This window comes from Brassica napus, chromosome A3 (assembly GCF_020379485.1).
Source record: "Brassica napus cultivar Da-Ae chromosome A3, Da-Ae, whole genome shotgun sequence".
Taxonomy (NCBI): domain Eukaryota; kingdom Viridiplantae; phylum Streptophyta; class Magnoliopsida; order Brassicales; family Brassicaceae; genus Brassica; species Brassica napus.
In genome coordinates this window covers 172,978-183,092 of record NC_063436.1, presented here as the reverse complement: position 1 = coordinate 183,092, position 10,115 = coordinate 172,978, and the positions used below count along the sequence as shown (strand labels likewise).

At 32.1% G+C, this 10,115-nt stretch overlaps 2 protein-coding genes across 2 annotated transcripts; both read right to left on the bottom strand.

Annotated features, from left to right (window-relative positions):
- Window positions 1-198: 198 nt before the first annotated feature.
- LOC106433811 (laccase-8-like) lies at window positions 199-3,919 on the bottom strand. The gene is made up of 6 exons (XM_013874642.3): window positions 3,546-3,919; window positions 3,062-3,213; window positions 2,707-2,951; window positions 2,079-2,189; window positions 1,026-1,994; window positions 199-922 (listed from the first exon to the last, which is right to left on the bottom strand). Exons 1-6 carry the CDS (start codon window positions 3,642-3,644, stop codon window positions 738-740), a joined length of 1,761 nt encoding a protein of 586 aa, XP_013730096.2. The 5' UTR covers window positions 3,645-3,919; the 3' UTR covers window positions 199-737.
- A 4,768-nt stretch (window positions 3,920-8,687) lies between these two features.
- LOC106442952 lies at window positions 8,688-9,924 on the bottom strand. The gene is made up of 2 exons (XM_013884572.3): window positions 9,313-9,924; window positions 8,688-9,241 (listed from the first exon to the last, which is right to left on the bottom strand). The coding sequence occupies exons 1-2, from the start codon at window positions 9,681-9,683 to the stop codon at window positions 8,989-8,991; spliced, it is 624 nt and encodes a 207-aa protein (XP_013740026.1). The 5' UTR covers window positions 9,684-9,924; the 3' UTR covers window positions 8,688-8,988.
- Window positions 9,925-10,115: the final 191 nt, after the last annotated feature.

Here is a 10,115-nt window from a genome sequence, read left to right as displayed (position 1 = left end):
TCATACTAAATGTTCATAATTATGTAATTATAAATCATCTGAGTATATATTATATCATTTGTTGTAGAAAAGGAGCCTAAGTGTTGGAGAGAGCAGGGGATATACATGCACAAGAAGCAAGAAAAAGAACGTCAGACAGCAGGAAACAGTGAGCTGAGAAGTTAGACTGAGGGGAGAATTCGTTGGAGACTCGAATGCTGATCTTACTTCTGTGTATAGCAAGAGAATCATCAGGTCCGCAACATTGTTCTCTTGCGATCAAGAGAGGAGAGTACCTAATGATCGTCTCTTTCTTTCTTCCTGTAAGACTTTTTTTTTGTGTGTTGTCTCAAGGGAACCAAAATTCACAAAATCATATTCACTCATGATAGAATGAATATATACACGCTGTTTCAGAGTCACTATCAACTACATGCAGTCTCTCCCTTGAGTTTGAATTAATTCCTTATTCTATCTTACCTTGGTTAATATCAGAAAAGCAATAACTAATCAGTCTCTCCCCAAGTAAGATTTGAAGCTACAGCCAGTCAGTCAAGAGACGACAGTACCAACAATACTTGAAAGCATCATCTCCAATTGCCACACTCAAATTTAAAACAAGTCTCTCAGATTTAATTAGTTTTTTTTTTTGGAAAATATCTCTATATCACCAATCAATTAAAATACCAAAAATGAAGAAGCAACTACGATTGATAGTTACTTTTAGAGAAGATCGGCAGCTGGGGTAAAAGCTACTTCTAGGAAGACAAATCAACGCTTGTTGCCAGCGACTCATAAATTGTGGGATCACGAGTGCATTGTGGAAGATTCAACGGTGGAGGTTGCATGCTTGTTTCCGGAGTTGGTCCATTTTGAACTATGAAAACCATTATTATTCCGTAAGGTAAATGTGCATCCATGTGACAATGAAACATCCACGCACCTGCAAAAGTATAACGTCAAATTAAGCCATCCATTTATTTATAACAGTTGATATATATGAGAATCTATATATTATTTTTGGTAAAAGCAAAAATGTTTCTTACCAGGATTGTTAGCTTTAAATCTTAAGACAACCCATCCACCTGGTGGTACACCAACGGTATTGTGCATTTGCGGGTTAACTAGATTTAGCTTATCTGCATCACGGATGGGATCATAGTTACCAAATCCATAACCCAACACATAGAAATTGAAGCCGTGAAGGTGCATGGGATGACTCTCTGAGGTGATTATCCCGGTGTTCTGCACAACAATCTCTACTATAGAATTATATTTAAGTGTCTTCACGCTAGTCTTTCTCTCCGGAAACATCATTTTGTATTCAGAATTTGTACGGACACCAAAATTTGCGTAGTCAAATTTCATGGGAGGTTGGTCGGGGAAGTCATCGGTGTATACTCCACTGATATTATAGAAATAGGCTTCTTGGAGTGAAATCGTTCCGGGGATCACAAAAGTACGGTTGTTGAGAGAACCAGCGTACCGCTGACCAAACGGACCAATACACTTGGTTCCCGGAGGGCATGGCTTTAAGCCAAGCCCCATGGTTACGAACATCTTCTCGTCCACATGGTCAGGCACTGGCGTCCAGTATGGTCCACCCACGAGGCTAGTGATGTTTGAGGAGAATCTATGAGCGGTGGATATTGCATTCATCCCTGAAGGCATCAACGAGTTTGATGGGGATGCTGTCGACTTGGCATCCTCGTAGACGATTAGGCCTCTAATAGGAGTACTAGGGGGTACCGGTACTAACGAGTTAGCACTAGTGTAAGGGCTTATCTCCATGTAGTACATTCCGTTGGGCTGGTCAGCCGTGAGAAGTGCGTCGACGGTTTGTCCTGGCGTCAAAATCATCACATCGCTAACGTAAGGTGTGGTGTAGACAGCATCAACAGAGACGACTGTCACGTTGTGATCAGCTATTTTGAAGAAGAGGTGAGTGTTGAGCGCCGCGTTTATAATCCTTAGCAAGTATGTTTTCCCTTGTACTACCCTGAGCTTAAACATCCCTATGGAAGCCGAGAAAAAATATCATTAATTGTTGTAAGCAATTTATTAATTAACTTTTGAGCTACGTAAAGAATGAGCATTACTGTTCTTAGAGCAAGGATATGAATCTCCAGCGAGGCCATTAATGAGGTACGCATCGGAAATCGGAGCTGGCCGTGAATTAAGAAGTTCAATATCTGTGTCCCACCATTGTTCTTGCATAATATTTTTTCCAAACAAATTAATTAATAGTTTTAAAAAAAGGATAATATGTTGTAATGAATATTTAATCCTTCTAACGTAAATATTTGTTAACTACAAATATTTTGTTTCTTATAAAATATTGGGTTGGCGTAAAAAGATAAGTATTATATGCTCATGTATTTAAATCCGGACCAACACTAGTCGTGTTCGTACTTGTAACATTTACCCAAAAAGTACTAACTTGAAAAAAAAAATACAATATATGTTTCTATTATTTATATTTATTAATCGTAAAAAAGATAAAGTTCATTGACCATAGCCATCAACTAATTTTCTGACAGTGACTCAACTTTGATTATATTTATCCCATTATATCAGTTCGAGGAAAGATAAAATAAAATATGTTTATAACATTTAAATAAATAAAATTCATCCTCAAAGTATAACTCTTTTTACATCTATGATAACACGGTTCGGTTTTGCTTCTTAATAGTCGGTTTTAGAAAGAGAAAAAAAAATAATGCTTACCAAAAACGAGAGGAACTTCTTTGTATGGTTTAGGAAACGGATAAGGTCGGCCCGATCGGGGACGGATGATTAGAGCCCCGTGAAGTGTGGCACGTAGATTAACGACGTGAGCATGCCATAACAAAGTACCTTCTTGTCCGGTGATATCGAACCGATACGTGAAGTTATTACGTGGTTGAATCGGACATTGAGATATCATATTCGCACCGTCCATCCATGAGCTTTTCAACTGAAACACTCCATGCCTAAATATATGCGTGTGCCCATAAACAGATAATTCTTATAGATCGTACAATAAAATAAAATAAAAACTCATTGTTTGGTGATATAATATCGATCGAGATCAATAAGTTACCAGTGGATGGTTATATTGTAAGTAGAGTTGTTGATAACATGAACCACGAGAGTGTCGCCTTCTCTAACGTTTATCGTTGGACCGGGAAGACTTCCGTTAACAGTCGGTATCATTTGCTCCTTGCACAACGGTTTCACCACCACGTTTTTAACCTATTGTCAGACGCCGTTAATATTGTCCCGTCATATTTTAAAGAGTTGCACGTAAAGCTTTCTCTTTATCTTTACTATATTTAGAAAGTTAAAAAAAAAAACCCAAAAGTCTATACGGAAATATTAAATATAATACTAAAAGCTGGGGTTAGTTAGACTAGATCCACCAAATACGGTAATATTTTTTTCAAAATGGAGGAAACGACAACGAAATGCGTGCCACCGCGTTTCCGGTTCTAGAAAAGAGGCTAGAATATAGAATGATATATATGTTCAATAAAATAACTGACAATATATTTTCAAATAGGAGAGAGTGGCATATAAGTAAATACCTGGAAAACATGCTCAACGATAGCTGCCGTAGCAATGGAGGAGAAGAAGAAGAAGAGGAAGAGGAGAGGGACAAAGAAAGCTTGGATTGGGAGAGGCATTGTTGATGTAAGGATATAAAAACGTCTCCGTTACTAAAAGGAATGACTAGCTGTGAGACATTCGTATGCGTATTTATAGAAAGGACTATATGTTTTTTTTAACATTATAGAAAGGACCATTTGACTTATTAATTCGCCAAAACTGCCGATCTCAAAACTTTATTGGACACCTTTTTTCATACAATAGCTGTCTAAAAGCTGCTCCTCTTTTGGTCTCTTATTTATATTTTACTAGTATATCATCCCGTGCTATGCACGAAGTCAAATTTTTATTATATTTAAAATATTATATTTAATCTATTCAGTATTATTCATATTTTTATTTAATAAGACTTTTCAAAAATATAATTTCTTAATGATTAGTATAATAAACAATAAAAAATAATATTAAACATGAATAAAATAGTCAAATTTTTATTTAACAAAAAAAAGCGTAAGATACTTGAATATGATCTATTATAAATTTCTTTTTGTGAAATTATAAACAATACCCAATTTTGTCGGTAACACCATAGTAGAATATACTCTAATACTCTTTATAAAATAAAAAGAATACACTCTAATACTCTTTATAAAAAAATTTGTGAAATTATAAACATACCCAATTTTACCAAAAAAGTGCTAGGTTTTTTTAGCAAAAAGTGCTAATTTCTTTTTGTTTTCTTTCCACACTTTTAAAAGAGGCATCACATCACTATTTGTTAGCCACGATAAAAAATTTATTCAAAGCTACAAAAAAAGTTTCAAAAAGTAAGTTGAGTAACATAAGAGACATTATCCAAAAATAAATAAGAATACACTTGTTTCCGGATGTGGCATGTCTCAAAAATTAAAGGCCTTGTACGTTTGCTTTAAGGTAAGTCACTCTTACTCTCCTTCCCTCCCTGAATTATCAGCACAATACAAAATAACAAAATCCAGGACTGATCTAATCCGGTTTGAAAATGTTATCGACTTGTTTGGTTTTCACCCACTATGTAGTTTTTGCTTATAACTATTAAACCCAAAGAAAATGAAAGCAATAAGTAGATTAGAAGAGTTTGAGTGTTTCCAGAGTTACTGACCAGGACTTTGAGTTCTTCAGCCTACTATGCACGGATAAAACTTGTGATTCTTTTCTCAATTCATGAAAAGATTTTGAAGAATATTCTTGTGCCACATATTGGCCAGAGATATGTTGATATGGATCCCGAGTTGTAGACTTGATATTGTGGTTACGGTAGAAGTTTTCGATCTATCATATTTTAGAGAGAATTTGTTACAAAGAATTTAGGAGTTAAAATTTTCTGAAAGAAGTAAAGATCAGTTTACGTTATAGGCATTTTGAGTTTATGTAGAGAAAGAGTAACTGTTACAAAATCATGGGTTCATGGCTGAGAAATCTTAGGGATTTTAGTATATATTAAAAAAAAAAATTAAACAGTTAAGATAAAGAGACGAAAATGTTTTTGCATTAATTTTTTTTGTTTTTGCATTTATGCTGTTAAAAAATTGTAAAACTTTTCCACTTGGCAATTTTTTTTTTCTAAATTTTTTCCACATGGCAGCTTTTAATTCGTTAGGCGACTTGCGCTTTAGTATATAAGGGATGTGTTGTCTAGGGAATTGTTAAGCTCGAGATCTATGATAAGATTAGAGCAATCTTATTGACTCTAGTTTCCTCTAAAGTTCTACCAATCAAGTGAAACAATGAGTATGATTGGTAATTTTAGAGTAAAACAGAGTAAAAATTAAAGGTGGAAAATTGAGTAAAACTAAAATGGTGGAAACCAATAAAGTAAAATGAAAAAAGAACAAACTGTATTACTCTAGCAAAACAGAAAGTAAAGTTGGGTGTGTATTTCTCTTTATTTGAATAGTGAGTAGAGTAAAAAGGAAAGAAATGATTTCTACCTGATTGGGGACTTATTAGTGAAACACAGAGTAAATAACTTTTTGGAGTAAAAAGTTGCGCTAGAGTGACTATACAATCACAACCAATATTTTCTCATGTTTACTCCACTTATTATTCAAAACAAATATACACACTCATATTTACTATAAGTTTTGTCAGAGATACATTTACCCCCATTACCTTTTATATTTCTTTTTCAATCAATTTATTTTCACCACTTTTTCACCTAAATATTTTACTCCATTTTCTTCCAAAAAACAAATCCCTGCTGGCCGTATATATATTTGTATAAGAACCTTCTCAACTAAAGGGCATATACAATAAGCATATGAACATGATACACATACAACTATACACATACGACTTTGCCATGTGAAACACGAGATCTTTTGTTTTTCGTGATCTTTGTTTTCTTATTAAAATATGAATACGATAAAGTTACTCAAATCCAAAGGCCAAATTTCAAAAATCCGGTTGTAAACATTAATTTATAAAAATGCCCACTTCTACCCCATTACGCCTACTAGAGAGCATCATAAAAAGCCCCCACTGGTCTCATAATTTTCGTACATATATTTAGAAAATATTGTTCATACGGTTGTCTCAGATCTTTAATCTCCGGTGTTCCATCTGTTTCATATTAAGTGACACTTTAATTTTTTTTGTTACATAAAAAATTTATACAATTCTAATACAATTTATACTCATTCTTAACTCAATATTAATTATAAAAGCATTGATCTTATAAATAAATATATTTATCTAAAATACTATTGGTTAAATAGATTACATTAATAAAAACGTAAATGCATTTCAATCAGTCTGAAAAATGTCTAAGTGACACTCTTTGAGAAATCAGATAAAATATTATAAAATTCTTTTTTTGTCTTTTGAATTTATGTATGTTACGATTTGGATGTACAAGCACATCCTCTAGAGTGCAGACCATTTTTTTTTTGTAGATCAATTCTAAATCGGCTGCAGTAAACACTTTTCATATTAAATATCTATGAAATCATATATGTGACTTAAAGTCGTGCCTGAGTTCAAGCCCATCAAACATGCTTTCTAGGGTTAGTATAGTTAAATATATTTTAGAGGCCAATTTAAAATATAGGCTGATTCAGTTAGTTTTGGGCTAAGGATTTGATTCAGTTAGTTTTGGGCTAAGGATTTGTTTAATTTGTTGACAGGTTCGATTCTTCCTCCATACCAATTTTACCAAATGTTATACAAAAAAGTCAAAAAAATTGCTTCTAAATCCAAAAGTCAGGCACAGCCGCCTGTGTGTGGGATTATATTTGTTGTAGTCTTGTAAAAAAAAGAGAACCGTGTGGGCTTAAAATGATTTAGTTAAGTTTCTCCTGTCTATATTTCTGGCCATGTTTCCTTTCCTTTGATAAGACTATCCAAAATATAGTAGACAAGTAACAACCAGAAGATTTTAGGCTGACACTATTGGGCCAACGACAAAGTTTATGTTAACTATTGCCCATCCAGGCCTGTCTTTTGTTTCTTTTCTTCTTTCCAATTTGAATTCTATAATGTCAAAGATTCAGTCCTGTGTGGTTTGTCTTTTTAATGATGTTTATGCCTTATGCTAGGATGATTCTTAAAATCATTAGATAAATATGTTAGTTCATCTAATTATATAATCTGTTTTTTTATTAAACTAACCATAAATTCATTATTAATGTTTTTTATTATTTCTTTAAATAAAAGTTATAGAATTGCCTAATATGGTTAAAATATATATGATAATTAATGATTTTGAATAATAAAGATTTGATAAAAACTAGTATATCTTCTATTATATTTTCTAATTTTAAACTATTAAAATAAATTAAACAACAACATTAACCATATAATAAAAAATAGATTTTTCTATATATGTTATATTTTGAATTAAAAAACGACTATAAATTACTACAACTGTTAAAAATCTCAAATTCAAATTTTGTGATCCATGGTTTAAATTTTTATTATGAAAAAAATACAAATGATTAAAAATCATATAAGTAAAAAGTCTAATTTAATTAATTATTAAAATTAAAGATATATATATATATATATATATATCATTTTAAATTAAACTATATACCATATAAAATACACAAATATTTAAATTTTGAAATTTACTTTGAATAATTTTTTTGATAAAGGCTTTGAACAAACATTGACAACTTATTTTTTTTAAAATATAAATTATGAAAACTATTAATCCCACAATAATTTTTTTTGTTATCAGTAATTTAAAATTTTTGCTATAAAAGATACAAATGATAAAAAAAAACCATATGAGTAAAAAACATCATTTAATAGACATTAATATTAAAATATACTCCCACAGGATTTAAATATAAGATGTTTAAGGTTTTACACGTATTAAGAAACAATAAATACATTATTTTAATTGTTACTTTTTGATTATTATATTAATAAAGTTTCACCACTCATAATTTTATTTTTAATTTATGTTTAAATTTTAAAAATAAATGCATTATTTATATCTCAAGACATCATACATTGTATACAAGATAAAAATATAGAACATCTTACATTCGTATCCGGTGGGAGTACTATGTATGTTAATATCATTTAAATTTAATTATATATATCCTATCAAAAAAATTATTGTTTGGATTAATAAAATTGATTTATATATTCACACCAATTTAATTATATATATAATAGTTACTGAATTTTAATTATTCAATGTATATTTATTATTTCATAATATATAAAACATATAATATTTAAAATAATATATATATATATATCATCTATTTGTGCGAGTCTTAATCTAGTAGAGTATTAAAATTTAAGAGATCCAGATATTCCTAAACTAAATATCCATGATAGTGCTGTTCGCGAACATTCTTAATATTGTAATCGGTCCTAATGTATAGTTAGGAAAGCATGATTGATGACCAAATACCACAGGCAAGCAGCAGATATCTTTTGATAATAACACGTTTACATTTTCTCCCCATTACTAATTTTGTTGCCACCCACAGTATTGGCAAGAAGGTGGCTATGTTTTTTCCTTTTTCTTTTTAGGTGGCTATGTTACCTTATGAGTGAAATGTTTAGCGAGGCTCTTAGCGATGCAACACAAGCGGCTTGTCTTACCAAGCTCGAAATGGAAGTTGAAACTAAAGCACTTAGGCATGGTTCTGCCTTGAGGCTTATAAGAGTTTGTGAAAAAAACATGTATATTCAGAGATTGTGAATAAATAAATACAAAAATGTAACCATACAGATTTGTATGCTATCTTTTATATTTTTAATCTAACTCAATTATGATTTTTTATATTTGTATTCCAATTGTTTGATATGATTGCACTCGTGCAAAAAGCTAAAACAGGAATCAAATTCCACACAAAGCAAAAGAAAAAAAAAAGAAAAAAAAGGGAAAAAAAACAAACAGAGGATGTTTAATCTTGTTCCTCATTGTTGTGAAGGCAAGTTGAAGTGAAAGAACCATGAGATTACAAATGCAGAGACCATACATGTTAAAAGGAAGTTAAGAAACCTATTCCCTCTCCAGAATCTCCGGTCATCGGAATCAATTGTGGCCACCACCGTAGATGAATTTCCAGCCTCCACGTCACTCACATTGGTTTCAATCGTTGTTGTTTGATCAATATCGTTGCCAGCTTTAGAGAAGTTTAAAGCTATCGAACGACAAATCTCGCAAGTCCTGAAACATAAACTTGTTAAGTCCAACATTGGTTTTTATTGAGTGAGATCACTAGTTAATTGGTTGCTTACTTGTCACCCTTGATCTTGAACCAAGTCTCGGCACATTGCTTATGAACATAACCCAAATCATCTTTACAAGAACATCCAAGAACCATTGGGTCTCCACATTCACGGCGGCTACTCTCTAAACCCAAATGGCAAATCCGGCAATCTTTCTCCTCCGGAGATGATCGAGAAGTTTCCGATTCTGATTCTGAGAGGTCCTCCAGATCAGGAAACTCAAACTCGCCGCAAAAGCTCCTTACAGCTGAGTGAAAATCGTAGTCATAGTCGCAGGAAGAGCTGTCTTCTCCGAACTCGCTGACGTCACTTTGACGGTAATGACGCTGATCACCGGAACCATTCTCTAAATCAAGGTGAGAGATTTCGAAAGATGACATTTATTTTTATTTGAGAGAGAGAAGACAAGACTTTGCTATATTATCATTACAAGACTTCTGTCACAAGTAAACATGAACTCTTGGATCAAGAGATTATAAAAAGCAAATAAAACTAAGGGAAAAAAAAAGACATGAAGAGTCAGAAGATCTGAGGGACTATGTTTTTGTTCTGTCTGTGGACCAAAGTGATGCAAAACATTATTCACAAGACAGCTTTATTTTTATTTATTTAATTTGTTTTGTACAAAGAAAAATAAAACATTATAACAGGCTTTAAGCTGATAATACTCGATTGTTAACTAATCCGCACGCTAAGTATCATCGTGTTGTTTATGATTTGAGGGCATGTGTTTCGTATTATTAAGCTTATGAAATCTTTTTTTTTCTAAACGTTGATTTAAGTCATCGGAGAAGCGAAAGCCAACATGTTTG